The sequence below is a fragment of the Gigantopelta aegis genome, chromosome 8, assembly GCF_016097555.1.
Source record: "Gigantopelta aegis isolate Gae_Host chromosome 8, Gae_host_genome, whole genome shotgun sequence".
NCBI lineage: Eukaryota > Metazoa > Mollusca > Gastropoda > Neomphalida > Peltospiridae > Gigantopelta > Gigantopelta aegis.
The window spans coordinates 37,728,399-37,742,475 of record NC_054706.1 but is presented as its reverse complement, the minus strand read 5'-3'; the positions used below and the strand labels follow the sequence as shown (position 1 = coordinate 37,742,475).

General features: G+C 34.8%; 1 protein-coding gene across 1 annotated transcript in view; it reads right to left on the bottom strand.

The window, feature by feature from the left end:
- LOC121379651 (cadherin-23-like) overlaps nucleotides 1-14,077 on the bottom strand; it is a 42,143-nt gene that overhangs the window by 19,568 nt on the left and 8,498 nt on the right. The window contains exons 10-19 of the mRNA XM_041508299.1: nucleotides 12,760-12,879; nucleotides 10,726-10,845; nucleotides 10,118-10,288; nucleotides 9,187-9,439; nucleotides 8,324-8,590; nucleotides 5,462-5,577; nucleotides 4,175-4,282; nucleotides 3,338-3,512; nucleotides 2,082-2,176; nucleotides 687-827 (exon numbers count right to left, since the gene is read on the bottom strand). Coding sequence (XP_041364233.1) covers nucleotides 687-827; nucleotides 2,082-2,176; nucleotides 3,338-3,512; nucleotides 4,175-4,282; nucleotides 5,462-5,577; nucleotides 8,324-8,590; nucleotides 9,187-9,439; nucleotides 10,118-10,288; nucleotides 10,726-10,845; nucleotides 12,760-12,879 — 1,566 coding nt within the window. The remainder of the gene's footprint in view (nucleotides 1-686; nucleotides 828-2,081; nucleotides 2,177-3,337; nucleotides 3,513-4,174; nucleotides 4,283-5,461; nucleotides 5,578-8,323; nucleotides 8,591-9,186; nucleotides 9,440-10,117; nucleotides 10,289-10,725; nucleotides 10,846-12,759; nucleotides 12,880-14,077) is intronic.

The window sequence follows — 14,077 nt, the reverse complement described above, 5'->3', positions numbered from 1 at the left end:
TCACAACTGCACACACCGGTACGTTTGAGCCTCTGTCTCTCTGTCTCTGTCTCTCTCTCGCTCTCTCTCTCTCTCTCTCTCTCTCTCTCTCTCTCTCTGTGTGTGTGTCTCTGTCTGTCTGTCTGTCTGTCTCTCACTCACTCTCTCTCTCTCTCTCTCTCTCTCTCTCTCTCTCTCTCTCTCTCTCTCTCTCTCTCTCTCTCTCTCTCTCTCTCTCTCTCTCTCACATACACAAAATTATATTTGTATGAAAGGGTCAAGCAACTAATTTCAAATAACATATATACATGTATATATGTACTAATTTGGGCATTACTTTCTATTTGTACCAAATATTCTTGGCGAAATGATGGTGTTACTCACAATATGATTTTAATATTCTCGAGTGAAGTATGCTAACATAACATTTTAAATATGTTTTGCAGAAAAGTATTATACCAATGGACATTATTACAGTTGTGACTATGACAAAGCTGGCAATATTATAAATCCAAGATATACCTCCACGATCAAGAAAAACTACTTCATTGTAAAAAAAAAAAAAACCCAACTAAATACAGAACTTAGAAATAGTAATTAGTATCTAAATCAACAATTTCCTAAATATTTTGGGGATTTTAAAAATTCTGTAATTTTACAATTTTAGTAAATATACTAAATTTTTAGATAAATGAGATTATCCTTACATTAGTTATTGCAGTTTCATTTTCTTTGATGGATACAATATACGGTAGGTTCTGGAATTCTGGATATTCATCATTTCTGTCTATGATGGTGACAAATATTCTGGTAACAGCTGACAGAGGAGCTGATCCATGATCGGTGGCCTACAAGAACAAGTACATAATTTGAGGAAATGTAAATCTGAACGACAAAACCGTAATAAATGAACAGGGCCGTATATCTGAACAGTGCAGAGTCGAATGGGCATTTGGTAAAACAGTGGTTGATTCCATTAATCTCTGTCTGGTGCCTCGTCTATGGGAGGACAGCCACTCCCGAGGTGATCCTTTACCGGAGATGTCATCCCATTTGCACTGCTCAAAAGGACTGCCACTCCCAGACTAGCTTATTAAATCAAAACTAGCACCAGACAGAGCTCATTGTAAGCAAGTAATCTTATTCTAATTACAAACTAACTATAGCGCTGACTTGCGTTTCTATTGGTGTTAAGAACACTTTATTGCAGCCCACCACACCCCCCACCCCCCCCCCCCCCCCCCCCCATACACACACGGACACTACCATAGCTATTTTGGCTAGATACGGCCCTCATTAAAGAGACATTCCCGAGTTTGCTGCATTGTAAGATGTTTCTGACTAATAAAATATTTGTACGATTAAACGTACATATTAAATATATTTTCTTCTTTAGAATATCTGACCGGCCTCGGTGGCGGCGTGGTTAGGCCATCGGTCTACAGGCTGGTAGGTACTGGGTTCGGATCCCTGTCGAGGCATGGGATTTTTAATCCAGATACCGACTCCAAACCCTGAGTGAGCGCTCCGCAAGGCTCAATGGGTAGGTGTTCAACAAAGGCCATGGTTTGTACTATCCTGCCTGTGGGAAGTGCAAATAAAAGATCCCTTGCTGCCTGTCGTAAAAGAGTAGCCTATGTGGCGACAGCGGGTTTCCTCTAAAAACAGTCTCAGAATGTCCATATGTGTGACGTCCAATAGCCGATGATAAGATAAAAAATCAATGTGCTCTAGTGGCGTCGTTAAATAAAACAAACTTTACTTTTACTTTTCTTTAGAATATCAGTGTCTGTATATTCAATGTTTTTCTCGTCGTCTTAATATTTGTAAGAAGCCCCAAACTGGATTTTGTCTTCAAATAATTTTGTTAGTATGAAAAAATAGTTTTTAGGAAATAAAATGAAATTTAACCTAGTACAAATATTAGAACGATCAGAAACACGTTTGATATACAGCCACTAATAGTTTATGCAGAAAAATATATTTTATATGTAATTACAGTCGTCAAAAAGTATCTGTTAGTCGATCATCTTAAAAATTGCAGCAAACTCAGAATGTCCCTTTAAATGAAGTAAGTAATTATCAGAATTATGTAGACTTACCTGAACAGTTAGCAAATACTCAGATTTTACTTCTCTGTCCAATGTTCCATTTAATTTGAGTTCGCCTGTATTATTATCGATAGCAAATGAGGTTTCTGCAAAACAATATATTAGAATAAAATAGCTAAAGGTAGTAGAGCTATAGGCAGTGGAGATGGTTGTTGTAGTTGTTGTGGTAATATTAGTAGATACAAAATGGATATATACCCATAAATTAATTAATGTTTTACTGCACTCCGGCACAAATAGCTCTATCTATAAGTTACACAGTCGTGTAACAAACTGATGTCTGTGAAATAGTCCCAATTGAATTTACGTCAAGGGATAGTCAGGACTGGAGATAATGAAACTAACATTCATTCCTCTCTAGTATATAAATGAAAATTTTAAACATTACTAAGATAAGGAAATAGAAGTGTATTGGTATACATGCATATGTATATAAGAATATGAAACCTGGACACGTAAGGTTATTAGCTGCTCTGTATACGTAAAACACGAAAAGGAAAGTGAGCAAATCGAAATTGAACGTTCAGATGACACCTGGTGAACAACAATAACTTTAATCTGAATGTCTCCTGAATTTATCTCACACCTTCAGACCTCAAAATATCACAAATATCTCAGAAACAACAGCATTATTCCCCGTACTGAGCAAAAGCATTTACTCAAATAAAATGCAATCTGTGACAGTGGGTTGTGGTAAAAGTGGTACAGGCTCTGAATACTGTATCAGAGCAGGTTGTTGGTTGTGACTTTGATGACAGCTAAATTCCCTTAACCTCTCAAACAAAAAAATGAGAGTGTAAAATGTCTGAAACATAATTTTCAATGGGATGGCAAATACAGTACAAATACATTTTGTTTTATACGAACTAAAAACAGCCTAGTGTTCTGACAGGGATGAGATAATATTCATCTAACACAACACTATTGATTGGGGTTTTTTGATGGATATTTGCAAGATTCTTTTTTTTCATTAAGTATTCTTAAAATATGCACATTATTCAATAAAAGTACAATATTATATAAAATATTATTATAATGAAAAAGCTCTCCGATTCCTGATATTGATTAGTATGATTACTAATGATTATTATTAGTTAACAATATTGTATTTTCAACTAAAACAATATTAATTAACAAATGCATTCAATTCCAGATATATGTTTGTAAAAAACAAAACCTAGTGATGCTGGGTAATCGACTGATTTTCTACAATACCCAGAAAGCTTTCTAAACAATGATATAATTACCGTATGTATTATTCTCAATTGAATAAGATATTCTGCCATTTTCACCAGAGTCAAGGTCTGTTGCTGTAATAATCAGTAGGGATGTCTTTTCTGTATTTTCCTCGATTTCAATATTATAATCATTTTGAGAAAATTGTGGCTCATTGTCATTTTCATCTGACACGTTCACTGTTACCTATATAAAAAAATAATATACATATCTATATAAGATTTATAAGGTATCTCCATTTGTTTGTTTGTCTGTCTCTCTGCCCCTGTCTCTCTCTCTCTCTCTCTCTATCTCTCTCTCTCTCTCTCTCTCTCTCTCTCTCTCTCCCCCCCCCCCCCCATTTGGTATATGCCTATTGTGAATGTTTCACAGTATTTAGAAACAGAAATGTATGTACACTTATTTGAAAAGGTAAATTTCTAAAACTAGACTCCCAGAAAACTAGAACTATCTCACTGACTCCTTGAATTTCGAATTACTGAAGTTCGACTGTCTGTGATGACAGGTTTCTGAAATTAGGCACCCTTTGCTCATTGAACAAATGATAAATCAGAGAGAGAGAGAGAGGGAGAGAGAGAGAGAGAGAGAGAGAGAGAGAGAGAGAGAGGAGAGAGAGAGAGAGAGAGAGAGGAGAGAGAAGAGAGAGAGAGAGAGAGAGAGAGAGAGAGAGAGAGAGAGAGAGAGAGAGAGAACAGTATAATTTGCCACTTAGCCTTTTCTTTATATATACCAGTTACAACTAAGCTATTACGTACAGCAACGTCAAATTAAGTGAAGTAGAATTTCTATCATGAAATAATATCTAGACTGAAATTGTTAAGCTCTCAGAATTGCTGATAAAGCCATACCACAGAATAAGCAATCCGTTCTGGTCTTCTTCCATTACGAACTTGAACAATCAATGAATAAGACTGTTTTGTTTCCCTGTCTAATTCCATCGTAGTTGAAACTTTACCCTGAAAAGAATTTACATTATAACCAGTGCCTGAGAACGACATCAGATACTGTTACTATTGTGCATTGTTTAGTATGAAATTCAACATACATACATACATACATACATACATACATACATACATGAATAATGGCAAGCGGTCAGTAACGACAGACATATTTAGAAAACAAACATATTATGCGGAATTTTGTGGTTTTTTAGCCATGGTAGCAAGATACCTTAGTACGACAGAAGCAATATCTGGCTTCAGTCCCAGACAGTGATAACAGAAAAACGATTTTTAAAGGGACAGTCCTGAGATTACAACCATTGTAAAATGTTTCCGACCAATAAAGCCTTTTCGATGACGTAACATACAAATTAAATACTTTTTCTTATTTAAAATATCAGTGTCTGTATTTACAAGGTGATTGTTGTTGTCCTAATGCTTGTAGTAGCCCAAACCGGATATATATGATGAATTAAAGTAAACACCGAGTGCTACAAACATCAGCATACGACCGCAAACACATTCGATATACAGACACAGGTATTCTAAACAGGAAAATGTATTTAGTATGAAATTTAGTATTTAGTAGTCGCCAACACGGCTCTGTTATCACAAACATCTTGCAATGGCTGCAAACTCAGGACAGTCCCTTTAAATACAAAATGAGAGCAAGCTACATTTTGATTGCAGACATTTTCAAAGTACTAATGTACTCATGCAACAGATTCATTTATGTCAGCGTCAAATCTCAAAAAGCATTTAAATCCTTAAATTTTGATTAGATATAAGGTATTGTTAGCATAATGTTTTTAAAGTGTGGGTTCTTATAGGCATTTTAAAAAATCACACCCACCCTTCGTCTCAAGGTGAGCCAATATTTTTAAATTGCTATTCCATTTCAAATGATGATTATGTAAATATACAAAATACTAAATACAATACGATGAATTCTGCTATCAATGGTGCTATGAATTGCATGCAACTGTTCATTGTTAGATACTACACTCTAAACATGTAGCTGAGCATCTGTACATAAAAGAAAGATACTGTTTTATGAAATGTAAAATGGTATTTTAAGCTATCATAATCATGATGTCCTGTAGTATAAATATGGACATATGCCACCCAATCATAATTAAAGATTTACTTATTGAGAAATAAATGCATTTATTGATCAACATTGTATCTTACATGTGTTTCGTCAATAGTAAAGGCCTGGGATACATCCGCTGTACTAATAACAGAATAAACCAGTGTGCCAGATGTTGCGTTTGAAAGAGTTGCTTTAACAATCCCAACAGTAGCGCCTGAAATATAATATAGACAGAACATTGTTTTACGTTATTCACAACAATTTCGTAAGTGGTTACAATTTATTGTGATTAATAAATATATTTTTGTAATTATTTCATATATATTTAATTTCCACAAATCTCCGAACATTGTAATATCATCTATATGTTTCACTACTTGACTTAATTGTGCCATGTTTCAACTTTTATCATTACTAACTTTGACCAATGTCGCCCGCAAAGGCCATGAAGAAATGTATGTAATTGATGCTAAAATATAGTGGTGTATCCTAAGATAAAAATACGAAAGTTTGTGAACAGTAAAACTGGGAGCTCATAAGTGGGTCATTCTATGTTAAATCATGCAATATCAAGGTATGTCGTGTCAGCTTGCACATTTCCAAACATTTGTCAGAGTTTTTGAGTCACGGCTCTTCGAAAAATGGGTACTATGGCTTATTTTTAAAACTCATATTTATGTGGGATTTCTGAGCTTTTTGTGGGCATATATATCCTGATCTAGGAGGTGTACGAGACTCAGAAGTGCTGCTGTACTTCACGTTCATCCAATCATTCAGCGTCTATACACAAACATGGCATATCTAGTCATTCTGGCAAGAAATGTATACCCCAAATCAGACCATCGGTTGACCATGGGGTACATGTTAGGGGTAACAAACTCTTTTATCATGGGACATGTCACCCAAACTTTGGTGCACTGTATTAAAACGAAACACCCTTGCTATATAGAGATAAAACTATGTAAAGGCACTACAAATGGTTCTAATAACTTTAACCAATTTACTCATCAATTTATTAAATATTTTAAAAACCTTTTAATTAATTTTTAGAAACGCACTTATGTTACACGTTAGGAAAATATATTGATTTAAAAAAAAAAAAAGAAAAAAAAAAAGGTAAATGACTGGTTAAGTTTTTATGCGGCTATGCTTAAATATTAAAACTAGTGGTGTTGTAATTGATAGTTTGTGTGTGTAATTCTTAAGTAAGTCTTAACACATGTAACTTATATTTCGTCAATTATATTATATTGATTAATCACTACATTACTAATACATGTAGTACTAGAATACCCGTTTTAAAATGTATAATAATTATATGCAAACCTGCTTTAACGTTTTCCATTACAGTAAAGTTATACACGATTTCTTCAAAGCTTGGCGCATAATCCTTGGTGATATCAACTCTGATGTTTAAAATAATACTACTGTTTCTTTTCACATTCCCATTATCAGCTGCTAAAACTGTCAGAATTATAGTATTATTCGAAAATTGTAAACCATCAGTCAGTATATTTTTCAATGATTTAAAAACAGTTACAACTCCTGTGTTTCTATCTATTTGAAAGTAGTCACTGAACTGGCCAAATAGGCTGTATGTTATGACTCCATTTTGTCCTACATCTGCATCCTTGGCACTGATCAGTGCTACCACTGATTGTACGGGAGATTCTTCAAAAACGACAACATTCATAGGACTGTTATTGCATATATCTTCAACACAAAATATGGGGTCGTTATCATTTTTATCCACAATAACAACTAAGACATCAATGTAGGAAACACAAGGCTGCTGTCCGTAATCCGAGGCATAAATTCGAAAGGAAAAGCTGCTGTTCTTCTCTCTGTCTATTTCTCTAGTGGTTCTTAACTCGGTATGTGTGATGTTAAAAAACTCTTCAATCACTGAAAAATAACCGTTTGTTCATATATTATTTTAAAAAGGGCTGAATTAGGGAGTGCCCTATCCTGCCATAAATATACTAAAACTGTTATTTGTATTCTTCATATTGTTAAAGGTAATGTGTTCTCTAACAACACTATTTTAAAACTTTGTTTCTTGCTTCAAATAGTAATTCATTTATAGAAATATATTATATATATTAAATGTGTTTTTAAAAAATAAAATAACATGCATTGAGATGGTGCACAGGTGCAACACTGACCCATATGTTATTCATCTACGATTTATAGTTAGGTCAGGTCAGGTCATAGGGTTTTACGTGCACATTCAGAACAAGCTGTTGTAATGCACGCCTGTCATGGGCACAAGAGCCGGCCTTTGCCGGCTCCTCCGTCCATGACAGGAAAGGTGGGGGGGGGAGAGGAGGGACCGCCTGCAATGTCAGGTGCAAGGGAGCACCAGCAGCCCGACCAGGTCGGTAGCAGGCGGGGGGGGGGGGGGGGGGGGGGGTCGTGCTATGGAATTTTGAATGGAGCAATTAATATGCCAAAGAGAAAAGGTGCACAATTGTGATTGAGGAAATTGACGCAATTTTGAACGGTCGGTCAAAACGTAAATAGGTTTTGACATTAGTTCGTTAATTAGACCTCTACGATGCTGTCGTGTCTCCCTGGGTTTCCCATAGGGCCCTTAGAAAGGGGATTTATAGTTCACGAGAGACTGATCTTATGGTAAAGCATAATATACATGGTGTCTTCAAAGTATGATATTCAGTAAAAGAAAATATAATCTACTTTAAAAAAAAATCTTATTTTTATATTCATCAAAATGGCACCAATCCCTTTTAATAACATCCCTAACATAATCACATTTCTACACAAGCTGGAGACAAGATCGTTACTGCTCTGATTGTACCTGTGTATAGTAACTGACTGATAACTGTGATACTGAGGTCAATCATGTACAATTTATCAGAATACAGATGCTAATATTGTTTTAGCATTATCATTTTGTATTTATAGTATTGAGAAAAAAACCTCATACCGTTATACCATACCTGTATTATTGAGGAAAAACCTCACCAAGCCATTGGCCCCACTATCTGGATCCGATGCGTTGAGATTCCCAAGATATGAGGGCTTCTCATTTTCCCCTATGAAGTATTTTATTTCAGACTTTGAGAAATTGGGACAGTTATCATTAACATCTTCTATAATAATAACAACTGTTGTGAAAGTGGAATACTTTCCATCGGTAACAGAAATGTGCAGACTATAAGCACTTTTCACTTCTCTGTCAAGTCCACCAGATACTTTCAAAACACCTAAAAAAAATATATTTAAACGATTGTTAGTTGTATCTTATTTGCAACCCTTTATATGATGTAGAAGAAAACAGTTGTTTCATAATTCATCATTTTAAGATTTATGAATACCAGAGTCTGTCATTAAATTAAGGCTATGTTTTAAAATAAGTCTCATTTTATATATATATATAGATAACCAGCCTCAGTGATGTCGTGGTTAAGCCATCGGACATACGGTTGGTAGGTACTGGGTTCGCAGCCTGGTACCAGATCCCACCCAGAGCGAGTTTTAATGACACAATGGGTATTACTAACCACTAACAACTAACTCACTGTCCTGGACAGACAGCTGAGGTATGTATGCCTAGGACAGCGTGCTTGAACCTTAATTGGATATAAGCACGAAACTAAGTTGAATGAATTTAGGATACTGTGAGATGTTTTTGTATCATTCATAACATGCTCAAAATCTGTGTATTTAACTTAAATTAATTTAATATATTTGATGTATATATCCAAAATGTATGTGGATAATATTTCATTTAGAGAAGGAAGTCGTTTTGTTCGTAAGTGTCAAAAAAGGTTTACTCCTTGATATATTTACTTCAACTTACCTGTTATTCGGTTAATAAAAAACCTGAAATCGTCTCCAGAGATGAGAGTGTAACGTAGTGAAAGATTTCCATTTAAATCATTATCAAATGCCATCACTTGACCAACAAAATCAGATGGATTGGCATCTTCGGAGACGTTGAACGTATAAGAAGAGCGGGGGAATTCAGGGGCTACGTCATTTACGTCCGACACATGGATCAAGAGTGTAGCATTTGCCTTGTTTCCTGTGCCTTCAGCATCTTGTACTACAATCTGAAAATATTTTTTTTTAATTTAAATTGAAGGATTACCACTTAAGAATAACCGAAAAATAACATGCATGGTCTTTAGGGCTGTTCATTGGTCAATTATCAACATGTTCATGGATGTACAAATTCTAAGCTTTAAGGGGGATACGAACGAAAAACTTATATGCCCAATAATATCTCTAAGAAAATCTACATCATTAATGTACACTTTTAGGAGAGGGAGGGGGAGGCGGTATAGCTTGATCATGAAAATGTTATCATGGGTTCCACAATATTTTATTTGTATTTAACATGTGCAAGTATCCTGTAAACGACATTTATTTTAATACGTTGTCGTCTTTGTGAATAAATTTATCTTAACATTGTTATTAAGTAATTACCTTTTACAGTATGCTCATAAAATGACAAAAATCGTCAACATCACCAATATTGTGATTGTACTGATCCCCATGTTTATAAAAATCATCAGTTATGCAGTACAAATATAACATATAATATCTGACAATATCGTTACCGGAATTTGCTATTGAAATAGCCATCAGCTAATTTAATAATCAGTATATTCATTATCCCGACTTAGGTGTCCGATTAGTGTTACAATTGTTTCCAGACCACAGGTTTCTAGATATATTTTAAACGCCTTGAAATGAATATAAATTTAAAATTAGCAAACATATAATACCTGGAATCTGTACATTGCTATTGTTTCTCTATCCAATCCTGATGATTTCACATACACTTGTCCTGACTTGGGGGTGATGTCAAAAATTGTATTTTCAGGGCTAAGACTGTATCGAAGTCCTTGAGTTCCATTGAAGTCATTGTCTGGGTCTGTACTGACTATTTGTGACACCTTAGACATATAGTGAAGTCAACATATTAATCGATGTTTATGGTTTTCAAAGGTTCAATAAATTGTAAATTGTAAACTTGAATCATTCAATATTTATTTTTGCTAATGAGTAAGTACATAACATATATAGTCAAAACTTCAAATCCACAACAATTAAATGGAAATTCTGTAAAAAAAATCATCCAGGTTTACTTTTATTACAATAATGATAGCTTATATGCACCTTTCTTAGAATGAAGCAACATTCAAGCTGCTCTTTGATTAGTCCATCTGAACTTTATAGAATGGAATATGTCATTTAATTTTAGACAACGTAATCCTCACATTAGCATTTATAATTACAAGATGGATTATTAGATATTTATAACATAGCTGTAAATATGTGTATTTACAATTATGTTATATAATGAAGTGTGTGGAAGGGAGGTGGTATTTACCATACTAATTAAGGTTCCATTTGTGGCATCTTCAGAAATACTACCGTTGTATATGTTGCTGTCAAATGTTGGTGAATTATCATTTATATCATATATGCGCACTGTCACTTCAGACATATCCTACAGAAAAAAGGGTACATTTTAAAACATGAAACAGTTGTTATTCTTTTCCGCACATAGTTATTTTACAGTTTTAAAGTAATTATATCTTAAATAAAATACAACAGCGATAAACTCACAAAACAACAAAAAATACACTAGAAGAAAATATTTGATGTTTTGTTTACTACTTCTGATATTTAATGTATGATGTCAAACACTAACAAAACATTGTCTGAAGTTGAAATGTTTGTGAAGGAAAAGCAATATGACTTTTGCAAGTGAATGCAGGCTGGTTTGTTAGACATTTCTTTGAGGAAACTATTAGTTTTATTTTTAAACAGTAAACCAGTACATAATTATTTGATACTCTACATGAACATCAAACAAAATCAAGAGATATTTGTTTTGTTAATAAAAATGGCAATCGTTTTGCCAACAAATGAAATAATTTTGTCTTTTGGGACATTATGTATAGCTTAGACGACATTAAGACATTTGTTAATAAATAGAATGGGCAGAGTGATGTGTAGCCCATTGATAATTATGAAAAAAAGTTTAACGCCTTCTAATCTATTTAGACAGTTTCATTGGTTAAGTCCTTCATACGGGTGGGACAAATAGCATTAGTACACCTTTTGCCGTCTTCACTTATACACCATTCGCGTATTGTCTTCACAGTGAAATGGATTGCTAGATGGACTTGTATTTTAATTTGCCTTCACAGGGTAAGGGTCAATGTTGTATCTTCAGAGCATGAGTGGTAGTGCCCCCCCCCCCCCCCCCTTTCTACGCGTATGACATACATACAAATCGGAAGATGCCAGAAACCAGTGGGGACAGTTATACATTAATTAAACTGGAGGGATCAGTGTATTATTAAAATCCCATTGATCCAGCCATAGAAACGCCAGTTTGTTCATTTCTCGATGGACGTTAAAAGAACGTCGGGGAAGGTCATATCTGATGATGTCACTTTATATTGCTAGTTTGTCTTACTGAGCGTTATTGTTCAAGAACCAAAATATTATTCAAAATAAAATTTGAATTTTTAATGTTATTATTAGTAAGTATGTTTAAAATTTAATTATAAGTATTGTCCGTTATTTATGTTATGTTCATCTGGGTATGCAAACTTATGTGAGAACGGCTTCACTGAAACTGTAGGTCTATATCTGGGTAAATTTGTATATACACATGTACAAGTACTGGCGTAGCCAGGGTTTTATATTGGGAGAGAAACACACTATTGGGGGAGGGGCAACCCACACTATGTATGTAGGTAGGTATGATTTTATAACATTTAATACAATAGAAAAAATTTGAAAAAGGTCTGATTGGGGGCACTACCCCCGTGCGCTCCCTCTCCCCTCGCTACGCCACTGACAAGTAGACAGGTATTTTCAAAATGCTGTTTATTTAGCATATTCTTGATTCACGCGTATTTATCTCACTCCGCCATGTGCAAGATGTCACATCTTTAAAACAGTGAACCAATCATGTTGTAGTATATTTATCACGTGACTCGTCATTAAGATGGTTATTCAATCAGTTCTTCATGATAAATGCGCTCAAAATATAAATCTGTCATTGGATGAAATGGATGGACAATGATCAGTTGTCTTTAATACATTTTGAGATGATTCCTTTCTATGTAATGGCCTTGTATGTAGTAAAAATGATGTAGTCACAACCTTACCTACATACAAAATTACGTCACATAGTCAAGTGTTGACAAAACATAACGTATGCAATAAATACAGTGATAAACTCAGTTATAGTTATGTCAAATTTACGTCCATTGGTATATATTAACGTGATAGTATCTAGTAGCTTGTTTATTATCCTCTATACGTTATGGCTAATTATTACATTGTGATGCCAATATTACATTCTATCTACTCTATTGTTTAACAGGGACAAAAACATTCAGACCTTCAGTGGTGGAAATCCTCCATCAACAGCTTCCACTGTTAATATTATGATAGCACTTCCGTTTTCAATCTCCCATCTGGTGTCTTCCCGATCAAGTTCTTTAACAACTGTTAATGTCCCCTATCGAAAATACATTGATACTTATTAACATATGCATTTTTTACAATTAAGTATAAAAAAGTAAACTGAAAGGTTAACAATGGGAAGAGGGGGCCTTACTATTTAATTTTTCAATCCAGTATGAATCATTCCAGTGCCATCTACTACTATAGGGCCAGTCATTTCATATGCCACTTAGCAAATGAAGTATTTTAAATCGAAAATGGCAGATACATAGAAAAAGAACACTAATAATTAAAGCTGCAAGCAGTAATGACCTGCTTCAATTGAATGTAAATTAATGAGGTCAAAATGTCGGGTAAGATTAAGTTTACTTTTCATCAAATATCATAAAAGGACCATATATTTTCAGAATCAAAAACGACAAATTCCAAAAGTTGTGATTGTAAGATATTTAACTTTTGATACAACAAAATAGCAATAGAAATTAAAAAGCATAAAAGGTCGTTTTTAACGGTGTAACCGTGAACTAGTGGAAATTAATTGCTGATGTCATAATTAAGTTTTCATTGTCGAAAGTAGTCTCAGAGTTCGTCTACGGTTTCTGTTAAAACGAGGGTGAGGTGGGGGTGGGGGAGGGGGGGGGGGGCGAGACGTAGTCCAGTGGTAAAGCGTTGGCTTGATGCGCGGTCGGTTTGGGATCGATCCCCGTCAGTGGGCCCATTCGGCTATTTATCGCTCCAGCCAGTGCACCACGACTGGCACATCAAAAGCCGTGGTATGTGCTATCCTGTCTATGGGATGGTGCATCGAAAAGAGTAGCCCATGAAGTGGCGTCAGTGGGTTTCCTCCCTCAACATCTGTGGTCTTTGACCATATGTCCGACGCCATATAACCGTAAATAAAATGTGTTGAGTGTATTGTTAAATAAACCATTTCCTTCATTTCCTTGTGTTAAAATGAAACTTGTAAAGTCACTAAGTCTTTACTTTGAATTTTCATCTTCAAATGTTGTGCTTCTCTATTTGCAGAATTAAAAGTGTTTGCAATACGCAGAACGTTTAGATAAAGCCTGGCATCATTGCTCATAAAATAGAATAAGACATATACAACCAAATATTTGGTGGAATGACAATATGGAAGAAGAACTGTACAGATTACAACATGGGTCCGACCAACAACTAAGAACGCACGAGGCAATGATTGGCTCCAAGCTATAATTTACCATGTGGGTTTTTTCGAAACAAACAAAAACAGA